Genomic DNA, 18163 nt, shown 5'->3' with positions numbered 1-18163 from the left:
TATAGGAAACTCCACTCTCCAGCTTACCAATCCAGTCCTGTCTCTCAGGCCCTCTTTGGGGACTTGGAGTCATCAGTTAGTTGTCTCTACTGTACCTTCACTCTCTCTGTGTATACTTCTGTTCGTATTTCCCAAGATCTTTTTCTTCTCTTTGTCAGATTTCTTGAAAACACAGTCCCTCTCACTACCACACACCCAGCACCCTCAACATTCACTCCCTGCCTTCTCCCCAAACCCCACAAGGTCTCTCTTGCATTAAAACCTTAATCTCAGTCTTGGATGTGCCAAGTTTCTAACATCTCTTTAATTTCTCCTCTTTCCAAACAATATAAAGTAGAAATATCAATCAGCGTTATTAAATACTTTTAATGTGTCAGATTCCTAACAAATATTGGTATTCGTCTACACAAAGGTCCTAAGAGGTAGGTAGTATTATTCTCATTTTATATATAAGCAAAAGGATGGTCTGGATTTAAAATCAGGTGTGCTTGCACCCAAAGCATGTGCTGCTCCCAAGCTGTTGGAAGGGAACGTTGACAAGGTCTGTCATCTTATTCTGTGTCTCTTAGCACCATCTCCTGCTCTTATCCAGGCCCTTCTAGCTCCCTGCTTCCTGCATGGCCTCACCAACTTCAGTCTTATGCCATGCTGGCTGCTTACTTTTGTATGTTTTTTTTTTTTTTGGGGGGGGGGTTGCTGGAGATTGAACCCAGGTGTGCTTAATCACTGAGCCCTGTCCCCAGCCCTTTTTATTTTTTTATCTGGAGCCAGGGTCTCACTGAGTTGCTTAGGGCCTTACTTGTTAAGCGCAGCTCTGATGCTGTCACTCCATTGTCCCAGGTTCCTCACCGGCTCCCTTCATCCCATCTTACCAAGTCCCCACTCCTGTTCACAAGGCAGGCTGAAGAATCTGCTGTTGGCTAGCTCTCCCCTGCGCTCCTGTACTGCAGCGTCACCACCCCCTGCCTCTTAAAGGATTCTCTGTGTACTCCATCAGCATCCTCCACTCCCTGCCAAGCTAGAGGTGGCCCTTTCCACAACAGTTCCCTCTCTCTCACACATACCCCACTCTTTTCTCCCTCTTTTATATAAAGTATTCGTTCTACTTTCATCTCTCAGCCCATTCATTTACAGAATTACAGAGGTCCTTCCCATTAGAGCTGCCATGAGGAATAAAGGGGAAGGAAATGTGTCAGTCATGTAGCACATTGTTTAAAAAGTTAGGAGAGTTCACAGTATGCACAGGCGAGTCAAATGTGGAAACAAAGCAGTCTTACTGTCCTCAGGTAGTACTCCTCTGTGGGAAATCCTCAACTGAGGTGAGATCCCAAAACTCCAGTCAATGTCAAGAAAGAGCTGGAAGGAAGTCTAGTTAGGAAACAGAAATGTGCATGTGTTCTCAGAGGAGAGGAGATCAAGGGCCATTTAAATATTCTCTTAACACCTGCACATGGAACGAAGGAGAGGAAAGGGCTCTTCTTCCCTCCTGTAAACATTTGACAAAGAAAACAGGAAGTGGGATTTTTTAGAGATTTTTCTAAATAGTTAAGATTTTCTCCAGCAAAAGTTATACATGGGGATGAGGAGACTAAGGGAAATGTGGACTCTTTCATTAGAAATCCTTAAAGATCAGGTAGAGGGCTAAATGTACTACTGTATAAAGTCCGTTTCTGAGCATCTTTCTATGAGCAGACTTTTGTCAGAATTCGAGGGGTAGGGGAGTGAGGAATAAATAAACTCATTATATCATTCAAAGCCTGACTTTCCAGGAAGGAGGAGTCTCTAAAATATAAGGCTACAATACTGATAATAGTCACGTCTAACCTTTTTGGCTTGTGTTCTCTAAACCTTACATTCTAGCATAAGAAATTTGATTATGATATTTAACCCATAGCACTGGCCCCTCATAACAGTCAACCAGTTTTGACAAGTAGAAATTGTTTTTAACCGATTGTATAACGATGGTAGAACATAGTAGTTGAGAGCACAGGCATATGAGCTAGACTTGACTTAAATTCCAGCTCTGTCACTTACTAGCAGGGCCCTGAAAAAGTGACATGCCTTCTCTGTGCCTCAGTTTTCTCATCTGTAAATAGGGATATGATATCTCCTACCTTTTGGGGTTACACACATGCAAAGACCTTTGAGAAGTACCTAATCCCCACCCCAGCAACTTGGAAGAATTAATATATCTGAAAATGCTTCTCCAGAAACAGTATATCTTCATGGCAGCAAACACACATTTAACATCATATTTTGGTAAAAAAAAAAAAAAAAAAAATTTTCTTCCAAACTGCTGGATAATGTCAAGTGGCAATCCAAAGATTTATCTAGAAGAGATCCTTGCTACATTGTTTTCATAAAGCCCGATACCAACAGCTAGGTACACGTATGATCTTAGGTGACCCCCACACCACGTATTATTAAAGCTATTTTCTTTTCAACGGATAAGTGTCTCAGAAGTGGTTCTCTAAAAAGAAATTTAGACACTTCTGTACATTTCAATCTAGAGTTACTTCCGTCACCAAGATTGTTTGAGGGATGTCAACATGAAGGTAGATACTACATTTGATTTAGGATGTTTTAAATAATATTTTATGCAAATATTTTAATAAACCAAACCTTTTTCTTGCTTCTAGGAATAATTCAGGTTTCACACCAGCAGACACAGTGGCTATCATTTTCTGTTCTACACACAAATCCCTCACATTAGGTAAGTGATCCTCAGAGCTAAAACAGTGTATTACCCTCACAGAGTTGCATCTTAAGATACTAAAACTCATACAGAACTCTTCAAATTGAGAGAAATAAGGTATTGTCCATTCTTAGATCAAAAGTATTAATGAAGTGAAGATAGCCATTCTCTGAGATACTGTCATTTGATCAACCAATCTCTGAAGGCCTACAGTTAATACTGTCAGATTTAGCTTCATTTGTAATCATGTATTAATTCTCATAAAAGTTGATAATGTAGAATATTAACATTAGACTTGGGGGTGGGGTGGGGGTGGAAGTCTGTTGGGACTGTTTCTAAAAAGGGGATTACAAAAAATTCCCTTTGGAAGATTCCAGAGTTGCCCCTGGAAAATGTTAACTTCTTTATTGGGAGCTCAAAGCAAGGTAGGAAAAATGTTATTCTCTTAATTCAATATTCACATCAGCTTGAAATTCATTTTGAAATGTTATGTTGTTTTCTATAGAGAGAAACAGTATAGTGATCTAATATTTACTCAGTCAAATTAGCCCTAAGAGTGAAATAAGTATTTGTTTAACGGACAAAAACAAATTAAGAAGAAAAGTGCTATTTTCTGCTTAGCTTTATCCAATTTAGTGCAATTATTCCAATAACCTCTTAGACATCCAGAATCTATGTTTTTAGTCATTAAAAGTCATTAAGTAATCAGAAACTTTATTGAAATATACATCATACACAAACTCCTTGGGGTGGTAGGCATTTTGTGGCAAAAACTCATATTAAAAATTCCTCTGCATTTTGGCTTGTGACTCACTTAAGAAAATGACATTACTAAAAGAAAGTCCAACTGTAAACTAAAAAGTAAAGAATTTTCAGAATGTTTTTTATTAGTCCTAAATGTATTTGCCTGATAGAATCTTTATCAGTCTTACCAAATTTGGAAATGGTTTAACCCTTTAAGGACCTCAAAGAACTCACCCCATATATTCCCATGTGTGTTTTTGTGGATGCCATGTCTGGTGTTCTGGGTCTTCCAAAAATTAAGGGGCTTATATAAAGAAAGGGATTCCAGAGGTGGTGAAGAGTCCAGGGATCAGATGATCCCAGGTCCTCAGAGCACCCACTGTACCATGGCTGGCCAGCGTTCCTGCAAAGGGCTGTTAAACCTGACCCCCTCTTAGGGATTCGCTTTTGACAGGAAAACCAAAGTGGATGATTTGGGGTTTCTCCATGATGTTCTTCTGTGCTGCTAACACTGGATATGCTGAAGAGAGGCAGGAAGCATACCCAAGATGCATACTACAGTGTGATCGGTTTTCTTTGTTTTATTGTGAAAGAAAAACTATCCATTCAATCCATTTTTTTTTTTGTCTCTTCATTTTTCTTAATCCCAAAGCTATATACTCTTCCTCCTTATGCTTTCTGATATCTCATTTGCAGACAAGCAGGTAGGTGCTCTGAAACCAGATCAAAGTGGGGTTTTTTGGCTAAAAAGAGTTGGGTAAACCTGGACTTTTGTTTGATTTTGCAGTGTTCTCCCATAAAACAGGTATTTAGATCCTCCAATATGGTTCTCCAATAAACTATTGTGGTATCTGTAACCACGTAGTCTAAATCCTGGGTTTCTTTTAGCATGACAGATTTAAAGTCTCTTGAACTGTAAGTCTCTTGATCTGGTCTCAGGTTCCTTAGCAGTAAGATTAGGGAATTTTATTTTCAGCTTGATTATCCTGCCATACCTTGATCACACCTGCCTTCCCTCCTGTAGTCTCCTTGGTAGCATTTATGATAAATGGCCTCTTTGTTGTTCCTCTTGTCTCAGAGAGATGATCCTTATTTCCACTTATATCAATGGATATTTGGATGCAATTTCTAGAAGAAGTTTATTAAGCCCTATAATTTTACTATGTCCATTTTCACAAGATACAATGCACATTTTCCTCTTCTGGGGACCTGATGTCACTGATACAGAGGATTGACCTGAGCTACAGGCTGATAATTATCATCCTAAGGGAAATTCTTATTTGCATGGAATTGTAAGAACATCACATTGAGTGTGAAAAATTCATATTCCCCAAAGTAGGGAAAATTTTCAAGTAATATGACTCAGTGCTATTTTCTCTCAGATCTCAATACAAAGGTGAAATACAACAGATAATAATGTAGCTTCTGTGCACTTTAAAAACGAACCTTTCCATTCTGCAATCGCTGCCATAGTATTTCTACTAGTGATTTTACATCTACACATGCACTTATGTACACACATATACACATCCAAATAGAATACATGAAGGAAGCTTATAAAATAGTGTTTATTATTACATCCAATATTTATATATAAAAATAAATTATTGTAAACCGAGTGGTACTCATATAACTAATAAAACAAAGATGAAAACTCTTGCTTGAGAAGCTTTCTGAATATTCTCTTGTGCACACACCTTCAGTTTACTTTGTTGTTCTTGCTTCTGCCCTGTCCCAATCCCTTCCACATACTTGCATCTACACACACGCTGAATTTGATTCATTGCTTTTATTAGTGCATTTGCCATTGATTGATTAGTTCTTCGTATTAGTACTTTTTCTATTGATTGATTGCAGATGAAGTGACTATTTGACCTTTAATTATGAGGCTTCCTATTGAAAATGACATTGAGCTATGGCTTCACATAATCCATCTGGAAAGCCTGACATGATGCCATTCCCTGGAGTTCGTTCAGTAAGAAAGAGGAGGCCTGAAGGAAGTGCAGAGCTATCACTGTGCTTCATCTAAAACAATACTACAGGGCTTGTTTGCTGCACTCCTATAGTTTCAACTCAGGGTTGGAGGCAATTTTATATTTTGTCAAGACAGCATCACTTGCTGTGGGTTGCCATAGAAGCCATGAACTCTCCCAAATTATTCTCTAGTTTGATGGTGATATTTGTACAATAGCAAGAAGATATTATATGTGGTAGAGATGGAAAAACAGCTTGCACCCTGGTTAAGAATGGCTCGGTGCACAGTCAGTCAATAGATTTCATTAAGAAAGAAATTACATCCCAGATATCCCATGGAATTGGTGTTCTACTTATCGTTTTCTCTTGAGTATTTAAATCATTTTGCTTAGAGTTTCAACATATGTAGAAATTTTTCTCACTACACCTAGAAAGAGACTGTTTCAGGATGTTTGAGGTTCTTAAGTCAAGCATATGTTTATGTTAGTTTTCAGTGTTTTTTGAGTAGCAAAATGAAAGTACACAAGACTATTGACAGCCAATTATATATTGCCAGTTTTTTGTTATTTGCAAATGCATTTCTAAATTCAATGCATGCAACTTCAATTCTAGAGTGTCATGAAATTTACTAAATGTTCAATACATGTCCCATCCACCCCCAGTGCTAGGGGTTAAACCCAGGGTGCTCTATTACTGAGCTACAGCCCCAGCACTTTTTTTTTTCCACTTTTTAAAATATTTTATTTTGAGACAGAGTCTTGCTATAAAACTATTGCTCAGGCTGGCTTCAAATTTGTAGTCTTCCTGCTTCAGCCTACTGAGTTGTAGAATAGCAGGCATGTACTTCCCCACCAGCTGTCCTGGCTTTTCTGGACATGTGTACAAAGGCAAATTAAGGTAGCTGTTCCTCATGTTTATACTTCATTGTGGGTCTGTGGTCACAGTTACATGGCTGACAAGAAACTATGCATTATGCTAAAAGCATGTAGCATTTTGGTTGACATATGATTCAGGCAAGCGTGGAAAGAACACAACCTGATTCTAGCCTGTGTTCCAGTTCCTGTCCTTGCACAACAGCTGGAACAAACCACTGAACTGCTGTTGGTCTCATTTACCCATCTGTACTATGAGAAGATGGGCAAAATGACACTTGAAAATGACACTTTCTTCCAGGTTTAAGTTTCTGTGAGTCTACAATTGATATTTCTGTCCTATGAAATAACATTTCTCTGTATTCAAAGGAAAGGAACTCTTGAAAGGAATAGTTCTGTAAATAGTGTCACAGGAAAGGAAATATGGCTGGTGCTACTTCCGACATAGGTCAGAACATATCTGCACTCTCCAAAGAGTTGTTTGAGAGACAGAATCTTAAGGGGATCTTCTTTTCAGTTTTAATTGGAAGTTTTTCAGGAATGTTAAAGGACAACCTACAATCTGGGCCAAAAGTATCACTTAATAACATCTGGGTCACCTTCCCAAGAGGAAACAGAATTGAAATACCATTGAAATTGAAAGTTTGCTTTTCTGGTAGTCTTTCACACCAAAGCTTATCTGAGATTCTATTAACACATGAAGATTATCTTAACAAAACTACCTTCACAATTGCACAGTACTTTCTGAAAACAACCTATGATACCTAACGATCTTGAATTATTAGCAAATCAGTAATTATCTCACCTTGCATATGAAGAATTGAAAGCATAGAAAAAACTGTTAAAAACTTATCTCAGATCATGTAACTTAGAGAGACTAAATTCCAGTCCTCTTAACTTTCAGAATTGAACATGGTTATAGGGTATGAAAGCACTTTGAGCAAAGAATAGGTTCTAAGTTCTAGAGGTGTGAGATCTTGGCATGGGTTTGAATTGTTCTATTACTTGCTCAAAAAGGAAAATTGTTTCTGAATACACTGCTGCTTGTAAGACAGCTTCAAAATTTAACATCTGCATTTGTTTCCATGAACATGTATTTCCATGTGGCCCAATCATGAACTGGCACATGTTCCTTATATTTACTTTATTTTAAACAAAAGGTTATATGCTACTTACAATGGGTCTCGGTGAGCCAGCCTCACCTTTTATGAGGCTACATTGTCTGCACTCTGATCTGTTTGACAATACGCTGTTAAAGTGGAAATGGAAATCCAGAGTCAAGACAGAAAATAGAATCTTTGGAGTATAGCCCATAAATATATTCCTGCCCTGAAGTTTGCCTCTGTTTACAGTTCTGAAAGGAAAAGCAGTGTGGGAACCTCTGCCATTTGACAGATTCTTAAAGACGTCATTGAAATCATGAATCCTGTAGATTTTGCCACCAGGCTAAAGAAAAGTTAAGGAGCGTCTGTCAGCATGTGCTATTTCTCAAACAAAGTAATGTACTTATCTTCCTGAGAAGTTTCTGGGCTATTTTATTTTAGATTTTTTACTAAATTTGATGTCTCAAAATCATTGCTAGCATACCTAGGTTTTGTGATCAAAATTAGGGAAGACCCCAGGGTTCCAGGTCTAGGGTCACAAGGATGAACTTAAGATAATAAAACTCATTTGAAGGATCCCAGCCAGGCCCTCATATATTATTCATCTTAATGATATTCCAGATGTTTGCCAGTAGATCCGAAGCCTGGTACCACACACTTCTCCTCCTGCTCTCTTTTCTAGACCAGGGGCTGTCAAATGTTTTAAACCACACATACACTTAGAAATGCATCTTATAATGTGATCCAGTGATTAGTGATTTTGCAACTCACTAATAGGTTCTAATCTAGTCTGAAAAATACAGTTTATACCTTGCTTTGTGAGATTTCATCCTCTTTCTTAGAGTCACCATTAGGCTGTGGCTCCAGCTATCCCTCCCTTTGTCACCTGACTCTACTCACAGTTCTGATTTAGAAAAATCAGAGCTAAATTATGACTTAGAGTAATTCTTGAGTTAAGTAATGTGAGATTATTTTTATTTAGGTTATTATTTTATTCAACTTATGTAAGAGAGTTTCTATACCTTTTGTTGCTCTATTCAATGTGTTTTCAGTCGCAGTAAATAATATCAGCAAACTTCAAGTGGGTACTTCACAGGCCAACATTGCATCAAGTACTGTTAGGGAAGTTATTTGCTTTAAAATACTTTTGTGTTGTGACAGTGTGGCAGTTTTGCATGTACTAGTTCATTTACACTTCAGCACCAGGGACAGCCAGTTGCTCTAATAGAAAATTCTCACTGGAGTGTTCAGCTACTGTTTATCAGAAAGGAAATACTCCAAGGGCAGCTACAACAAATACTTTTGTTGTCTATCTGTCTAACAGCTAGAGACTTTACTAATTAGCATCATGAATTCAGAAGTAGGTTTTGATTGGTGAAATACTGACATGCTGCTTTACATGATAAATGTAATAAATGGGTTCTCATTAGTATGCGGACTGCCTAAAAACTTTAGAAACACTTACAACTTGCTAGAAGAATCTAGCAAATTCCACAGCCTGCATATGAAATCCTCAGGTATGTGCTGAAGGCTTGATCCCTCCTGGGTTTGTGTTCAGCTCAGGTGAGGAGGAGCTGTGGTTGCCTGAGGCTGACTGAAAGGAGCACCCATCCTACACTGGAATGTAACAGTGTGGGGGCTTTGAGAGACCCCTCATGCATGGTGCTGTAGGGTACCTGAAAGGACAGGGCTGGGACTGCCAGTTTACAGGATAGTTTGCACTGTCTATTTTTGTACTTAGATGGTAATACATATTGAGTTAAAAAAAAATGCCTGGATGGGGGCAGTTTCCTTTCATTGAAGCCTGCTGGCACAGTGGTAGAGATGTTGCTAACCTTTACCGACCCTGAACTTCTTTGGCCACTGCACTTTAGACATTAGTTACCTGGAAAAATCTGAAAGTCATGCACACCAACTATAGGTCACTTCCCTGAAGTACTTTGCATGTACCAGCTCACGTGACTCCCACAGTCACCCCAGATAACAACAATGAAGTTCATAGTGACAAGTAACTTTCTAAGACACATGATCCCAAATGGCAGAGCCAGGACTTGACACAGGTCTGACTGTGAGCCACTGCGCTGAGCCACAGAGAGAGTGGCTCTGCAGAAAGCTCCCTGCACAGTGAGCCTCTCAGTCCTGCTGTCCACTAACTATGAAAAGTTCAGGCCAGATGATCTCTGAGCCCTTTTAGTTCTGTCATTTGATAGTTTTCTAATGGCAAAAGGCTTAAGTATTTAGTTTTAGAACCTAGGTCCCCTCACATGGACACCATAGATTTCATACTCCCCAAAGAATGGTCCTCAAACTTATAGTGAATGCTTCCTAAAAAAAAATAAAAATCAGGCCTTGGCTTGAGCCTAGTGATTCAGAATTTTTAAGGATAAGACTCTGAGATCACAGACTTCAAAAGATTACTGTGTGCATTCAAGGGTGAAAGCTGCCCTGTGACACACACCCAGGATCACCTCTCAGCCTCCAGAGACACTGGCCCCTGCCCCAAGGGTCTCAGGCAAGCCCAGTCAGGCTTCATGAAAGTGCTTTTTGATGATGGGGGGACAAGTTTGAATGGTTGGTTGTTTTTTTTTTACTTTAGCCTGGCCTTCCTATAAGCCACTTTTATTAGATATTTATTTCCTCATCATTAGTAAAAAGGAGATACTTAGGACATAAGTGCTCATAACACTACTAAGTGCTGTTTAAAAGTAAATAAACAATAGGGCTGGGGCTGTAGCTCAGTGGTAGAGCGCTTGCCTTGCACATGTGAGGCACTGGGTTTGATCCTCAGCACCACATAAAAGCAAATAAATAAATTCAAATAAACAAACAAACAATAAAAATTAAAAAGAACAGCTCAGTAGACCTGAACCCTCATTTCCAGGAACTACCCACTTCCTTGTTCCTTGATGTCAGTGTGTGATGTTGTGGTCCTAAGAAAGATAAAAACTCTGACTCAAGTCTTTCTGGTCTGTAGGTAGGTTTTCATATTTTTGCCTAACTTCAGATATCCTTTCAAGTTCCCTTTGTGCCAGTCCAGTTACACCTAAGCATGTGCATGTGAAAGTGTGCTAGTGTTTCATCAGATACAATTCAAACAAAAGAAAATCATCCCTTTCACATTCATCACACCTAGCACTCACTCCAGAAGTAGGTCTCATTTTCCTTAAGACCACATCTTCCTCACAGGCTAAGGGTAAAATTGAAGCTTACTTAAAATAATTTCAGAATGCCTTATAAGTTATCCTTATATAAAGCTCTCTATGGAAGGAAGTATGTATGATTTTCCAAAAACCCTCCCAGAGCTGTAGATACCATGGGCAGATTTAAAAGAGAGAGAAGAAGACAGAATCCCTGCATTCCAAACATCTCTGGAAGGGGCAGCAAATTATCGTGGTCATATGGAGAATACGCGTAAGCAGATGAAGGCAGTGGAGGTGGGGAAGGCAGTGGAGGTGGGGGAGGCAATGGGGAGGAAGGCTCAGACACCATGCCTTGCCACTCTTAAAAAATGTTTCAGAAGTGCTCAGACCTTCTGAATGACTCTGCGTGAGCCCCTTCCTTGGTCAGTCCTGTAAACACTAAATCTAAACCCAAAACTACTTCTAATAACAACAACAGTAGCAGCCTGACAGCTGCGGGTGTTGGCTCTGTGTCAGGCACTAGGTACTTCCCACACTTTGTCTCATGTGAACTTATAGCCACACTTAGAGGTGTTTTGTTTTGTTTTGTTTTGTTTTACCCTCATCTTGAGCAGATATGCAAACCAAGGGGTACTGAGGTGAGATCACCCTATCGCCTAGCTGGTAGGTGGCATAGTCAGAATTGAAAGCAGGTCCCTGACATCAAAGTCCACATCCTGGGCTTGGGGTGTAGCTCAGTGGCAGAGCACTTGCCTGGCACACACAAGGCTCTGGGTTCCATCCCAAGCATAGCACCACAAAAACAAATAAATAAACCCCCTTCCTTTCCATCACACCAGAAATTCCTAAATGCAGCAAGCATATCAGCTGTCTGCTGTCCACTCAGCCTGAATGATGGAGCAAGGGCAGGAGGGGCCAGGTGTCTCCTGAGCTTACCTGCAGTTATCACCCAACAGCCAGTGGCAGGAGCTGTGAAAAAGCCCACATATTCCACAGTGACACCTCAAACTGTATACGGACTCTGGCACTCTGTACTTTGTAATGTCAGCTCTTAGTGTTAAAAGCTTTTAATTCCACAGTTTCATATTCATTTCAAACTAAAACACCCTGTCATAGTCAAAAGTATCTCTAAGGAGATGCATTTTACACATTCATGATTAGCTCATGTGCCCTAAGTCATATACAGCCCACATTCCCAAGTGGGAAAGTCCACAATCAGTAAGGGGAACATGTGCTGTCATCCTGCGTCGTGTCCTCTCTGATGAGGCCTTGACCATGGCCAGAGAGCCAACGGTATCCCATTTCCCAGGACTTCCCATTCATCAGCACCTTCAATGTCAGTTGCAGAGGGATTTGTTTATTATTTTTAATATTTAGAAAGTTTGCCTCTAGCATACTAACGTGTGCATTACAGATCGGCTCTTGTTTACTGTCTTGAAGTGAAGAAGCTCACCCAGGAGATCCCACTCACTTGAAGTCGTGTCTCAGTCTCAACTTGCAACCGGAGTTGGATGAATAACAATCCTCCTTTCCACATTGCATCTCTCCAATTATTTATTTGGTCACATCTCTTCCCAGAAGTTCCCTTAATCAAGCCAGACACTATAAACCAGATTGTGTGTATTTAATGACAGCCAGTGTCTTGGTTCTCTGCAGTAAAGAAAAAACGAACTTGCAGCTGCAAAGCAAGGGAAGGGCACACATCTTCATCCCCATCCACAGCCCATCCAATCAGCTCCAGCCACAAATTAAAGTTGGCTGCATACTGGTTAAAGCTGTGGGGTACCCAGTAGGTTTTTGACAAGTTACCCTGGGGGTGGGAGGATACATAAAATCAAACACAACTCAAAAGTGGCTGGGCCCCAGAAGCCAGTGGGTTTGGAATGTCATCTGTATTGAAACTGAGCATGTTGATGGTATTGTAGTGGTGACACCTCCCGCAACAGCCTTTGCTCCAGGTTTGCTCTATAGAGACGCTAATGAAGAGATACTTTGAAAGTCTGCATTCATCCATGCATTCATTCTTTCATCAAGTGTTCAGTCAGTGCCTACTATGTGGTGGGCTCTTTGTAGGCCCCAGAGGTACAACAGGGAACAAAACACAAAAAAGTTCTTGCCCTGCCAGGTGCAGTGGCACTTGCTGATGATCCCAGTGATTCAGGAGGCTGAGACAGGAAAATCTCAAATTCGAGGCCAGTCTCTAAACTTCATGAGACCCTCAGCAACTTAGTAAGACCCTGTCTCAAAATAAAAAGGACTAGGGATGTCGCCCAGTGGTAAAGTACCCCTGGGTTTAATCACTAGCACCAAAAAGGAAAAATAAAGTTCTTGCCCTTATCTAGCTTCCTTTCCAGTAGGGATAAGTAAACAAACCCTTAGATGTAGAACACTTCTGTGTTAGTCAGCTTTTTCACTGCTGTGATCAAAAGACCTGACAAAAACAATTTTAGAGGAGGAAGAGTTTATTTGGGGGCTCATGGTTTCAGAGGTCTCAGTCCATAGAAAACCAGCTTCATTTCTTAGGGCTTGAGCTGGGGCAGAACACCATGGTGGAAGAGTGTGGTGGAAGAAAGTGACCCAGGACACAATCAGGAAGCAGAGAGGGAGCTCTACTCAACAAAGACAAAACATGTACTTCCAGGGACCCACTTCCTTCCAATGCACCCTACCTGCCTTTAGTTACCTCTCAGTTAATCAGAGGATTAATTCACTGGTTGAGTTTGACTTTCATAACCCAAACATTTCACATGTAAACCTTCTCTCATTGTCTCCCACGAGTTTTGGGGGGACACCTAATATCCAAAACATAACATCCAATGAATGGTGATGTTCTGGAGAGAAATAACAGGAAGGAGGATAGATAGAGGGCCTGGGTGGAAGTAGAAAAGTTTGGGGCTTAAAGGGTGCCATGGATCAAAGATCTGAAGGAAAAGGAACTGAACATGTAGATATTTAGGGGAAGGAGACCAGCCAGAAGTCCCCAGTGTGCTTGGTGTGGTTGGGGAGAGGGGTAGAACAGTATTCAGGAAGCACATTGCAGAGGGAAGAGAGAACAGTGGGGTTAAGGTAATGGGCGAGGGGGTCTGTGACATTGGGTTAGGACTCATGGGTCATTATAAAGATTTACCTTTTGCACAGAATGAGAGGGGAAGCCATTGGATAAGTGACAAAATCATACTGTCACTTTGAAGGGATGCCTGGGGCTCTCCTGTTAAGTATAGATGGGTTGGGTGTATGGAAGGGTAGAACAGAAAGAAGTGGAAGGACTAGTTAAGTGATCTGAATCCAGACAAAAGCAGAGGGTGGTTTAGTGGAGTGTAACAGCGGTGGAAGAGGCAAGAAGCCTTACATTCTGGCTGCATTTTAAACACAGAATTAATGGGAATTGCTGCTGAGTTGGAAATATTAGAAGAATTAAAGGTTCATACAAGGGTGGGGTTACCATGTACTGGATGAAGGGAGACTGTAGAGGCACAGATTTGGGTGGTGGAAGAGCGATGTGGGAGCAGATCAAGAGTTCAGTTTGGAATGTGGAAGTTTGAGGTTCTCTTCCACATCTGGTGCAGTCTGGAACTCTATTCCTGGCTGGAGTGTTCAGACTGTATTATTTTAAGCTGTTGGACAGGATGAGATCACTCAGAGAGTGGACAGATGGAGGGGAAAGAGCTCTGAAGACTGAAATCCTGACATTCCTCAGAGGATATGGAAGTATTTCAATAATAAAATGATAGAAAGGTTCAAATAAGCCAGACATATAGATATCCAAGCTTGCAAGCCCATATTTTTGTCCTATGTCACAAGGACAAAGTGAATATTAAACCAGAAAGTAGATGTGAAAACATGTCAAATGTTGAAAGGTAGGCCTGGCATTTATTTAGTACCTACTATATACTACACATTGGATTAAGTATTTTGCTCGCCTTATTATCTCATGTAATCATCACAACAACCTATACAATTATTATGATTGATCTCACTATCCAAACTGGAAAACCAAGCCTCGGAGAACTCAAATAATTCATCCCAGTTCCCATCATGAGTAAATGGCAGAGCTGGCCTACAGTGGCCCATCTGTCTACCTCAGAGCCTTCATCCTCTCCCTCATTAGCAGACCTGGCTTTTTAACCTGTCCCAGGATACATTCACCTGGGAGCTCTCCAGGGACAATGTTGCCAGGACCTCTTCCCCCCACCCAGGCACCCCCTCTCAGGATAGATCCAGACATTGTCATATTATTAAAAGCCACCCAGCAGTTCTGATATGCATCTGAGGCTGAAAACCATCACATTAGACACCTTGACTGTACTTGTCTTTATGCTCCTCTGTGTTCCAAGAAGAATGCAAAGTAGGACTTTGCCCACTCACTTGTTGACAAAGATGACCATTCTCGTTCGAAGGAGTCTGTGAGAACTAAAATTCTCTGTATCATGATTAAATATGATGGTTAAATATTCAAAGGAGAAACAGGAAATTAGAAAAACATTTCCCAAAATGACTCCTAAGATTTTCTTAACTTCTTTCTCTGCAAGAAGTCTTCTAAATGGGGGCTTTAATCTCCAACTTTTAGCTCATTGAGGCTGAATGAAGATAGGAGGTATGTTATCAGGATATTTATCATCTGGCCAAGAGAAACCACACACTCCTGAGTCAAACTTTTCAAGAGAGATGGATCTAAGGTTAAACTCTGATTTTTATTCCCCAGATCAAAACTGCCATATTCTTGTATCTCACAAGAGAGGTCTTGTGAGGCTTTTGTTCATCACAAACACAATGCCATAAGAAAGATAATCCAAGGCCATGCTGACAAAATAAAATAGATATTAAAAGTAGTCAATGTGAATTTGGGTCACAGCTTGCTTACGTTTACCACTTAACAGGACAAGACCCAGTGACTACTGATAAAAAGATTATCAATGCTACATTTTAGGGAGAACTAAGTTTAGATGGTGGAGGTGGTGGCAAAACCTATAGCTCATATCACACCGTCAACTTCTCTTCCCCTCAGACTTAAAATGTTCGAGTAGGTTGTTTTTTTGTTTTGGGGTTTTTTTTTTTTTTTTTGGTTACATTAAAAACACATCTAAAACGTTCTGTAAAATAAGATAAAGCTTTCCAGAGCTAGTCAGATGGGACAGTTCTGTGTTGGTGACCATGTTAAATATATTCTTGTGACCTTGTGTTATTTTTGTCACATGAAATTCTCATTCTGTTTTTGGTGTTTTCACACCTTAGAGTGTGAACATTAGCCAGATTTTCTCTTTCAAAAACTAACAACTCTTCATTCACAGCACAGAAAAGGAGGAAAGTAATCTCTCTACTTCCTGCCCACCTTGTCTCCATAAACATGGCAGCCCCTCCTGGAAGACATAGCCAGTATTTAAATGAAGACTTCATAGCTCAGTTCTTTAATTCATTCTTGAATTCCCTGTTTGCTAATTACTCCTACAATGCTGTCAGACAGGTGAGGGTGTACCTGCTCTTCTGAGGCAGAAACCTTCAATTGGTAGAGTTAAATGTTTCATTGTTAGCATCTGGTGAGCCGGCTCAGGCCATTCATTAAACATCTTTTCCAATCAGAACATACCTGTTTCAAAAGAGAAATAACACCAGCTGCTCATTTTGGTCTTTCTTGCTTCTTTATTTACACAAAACTTTCAGCAAAGCATAGGATTACAGGCCAGATAATTGTAGGTTGAAACCCAATCTTTAACTTTCCTAATGGGCTGATTCAAGTCATCAACCAACCTTCATTCAAAGAAAGTAAAAGCCTGCCAGGCTTTAAGTACCTTTGTCCAAAGACACACCCTCTTTCTTTCAAGCCTTTCTTATGTAAATAATATTTTCTTTAGTTTTCCACCTTCCATTGTTCTGCTACCATTTTCAAGCATCCCTAACTCCAGGATTCCTAAATACTCTAACAAATTACAATGCAGACACTTTGCTGGTGAAAGCACCGACTCTGGAGTCAGTCTGCCTGTATTCCAGCTGCAACCTATTACTAGCTGTGTGTGGCCTGGGCCAGTTTTTTTGTTTTTGTTTTTTTCCTAGGTAGAGGAGCCTGGGGATTAAACCTAAGGGCTCTTAACTAGTGAGCCACATCCCAAAGCCCTTGTTTTGTTTCTCTGAGACCAATCTCACTAAGTTACTTCAGGTGCTAAGTTGCTGAGGCTGGCCACAAATTTGCAATCCTCCTGCCTCAGCCTCCCAAATCACCACCATGCCCAGTGGCTTGGGGCAAATTTTTAATTTTAAATCAAAATTTTAATTTTAATGTCTCAGTTTCCTCATCCAAGAGTTGGGGATGATAATGGCAGTTGTGTTTGCATTGTGGGTGAGAAGAGGGAATGAGTTCATGTTTTTATGCTCTCAGAACCGTGCCTGGAACATAGTAAGCACTGTGTAAGTATGTGCTACAATCACTGTTCTGCCCTACCAACAATAAATGAAAACGAAAAATATTCATGAGCTCCAGATATGGCTTCTGAAGTCTTGTGTAAGGTGTGATCGTCAAGAGACTAAAATGTGGATACTGCTCTTTTTACTAAAGGTCTCAATTACTGGAAAGATTAATAGGACTTCCCCTTAATGTTTCTGGAAACTTCCAGTCTAGAAGGCTTAAGGTTCTACTGAATCCCTGAGGAAGGTGGGACAGGATGCCACAGATCCTATAATCCACTCTCGTTGCCCCCCCACCTAGAATGACTGGCCTTTTGCTCAAATTCTCAAAGCTTTTTAACACACCATTGCCATGACTTACAGTTTGTGCTGCCTTACCCATTACCCATCTAGTTTATAACCCTGTTTGTTAATCTTCTTTCTTTTCCAGGCCTAATTTTTCTTTTTTAGGTAAAGGAATCTTCTTTGAATTCTGGTTTTGAAATATGAACGAAAGATAAGTCTCTTAGAAAAGTTATACATAAATATCAATTTAGAAATTCAATAGCTCCGGCCTCCACCAGAAAAGAAATCTGGGCTTAAAATCTTTCCCAGTGTAGAGGACTAGGGCTGTAGAGCAATACCAAAACTCCATGGGGAAGCTGGCCCTGGGAGACAGCACAGTGTGTGGGTCATGTGTGCAGTGTGCTGGGCTGACGCCTCCTGTGTGGATTTCAAAGTGTCCCTTTGCTTCTCAGATGCTACCTACAGAGAGAACCACGTGACATTTTTCAGGCCTCAGAGGCTAGAAGTTATGTGCCATTTGCCCATATCTGTAAGACTGATGCAAGGTTATCCTGTTTTCCAACCAGAGATCTAGCAAGGGCATGTGTCAGACATCCCTGAGCGGCTGTGTCATTGTGTTCAGCAGTTTGGAAACGCTGAATCTTCCTGGATCCCATGAACCCAACCCTGGAACACTGAGAAAACCACCAGGGAGCTCTAAGTCATGTACATCATTTAGCCACACCTCATTTTGGACAATTTTGTATTAAGAAGATAAAAATGTTTTCTTCTGTGTTTCATAAAGCAACAGTAAGGCTCTGACGCTGTGGTGGGTCACACCCAAGACAACATGGAGAAGTTTCAGTTAAGGTGGAATGCTAAAAAGAGGAGGAAAGCAAGTAAAATGTAAACCTCTGGCGATGGCATATTAAACTACCTTGGAGAATTTGAGCACAAGACCAATCACATGGTGGC

At 40.4% G+C, this 18163-nt stretch overlaps 1 protein-coding gene across 3 annotated transcripts in view; it reads left to right on the top strand.

Annotated features, from left to right (window-relative positions):
• Positions 1 to 18163, top strand: part of Slc10a7 (solute carrier family 10 member 7) — a 243177-nt gene that overhangs the window by 210595 nt on the left and 14419 nt on the right. For all 3 annotated transcript variants that reach the window (XM_048813482.1, XM_048813481.1, XM_015484452.2), the window contains one exon: positions 2640 to 2713. In XM_048813482.1, the coding sequence (XP_048669439.1) occupies positions 2640 to 2713 (74 nt within the window). The remainder of the gene's footprint in view (positions 1 to 2639; positions 2714 to 18163) is intronic.

Source organism: Marmota marmota, unplaced genomic scaffold (genome assembly GCF_001458135.2).
Source record: "Marmota marmota marmota unplaced genomic scaffold, marMar, whole genome shotgun sequence".
NCBI classification, from domain to species: Eukaryota; Metazoa; Chordata; class Mammalia; order Rodentia; family Sciuridae; genus Marmota; species Marmota marmota.
Note: the sequence above shows the minus strand (reverse complement) of the source record. Positions and strands in the feature narration are given on the sequence as shown.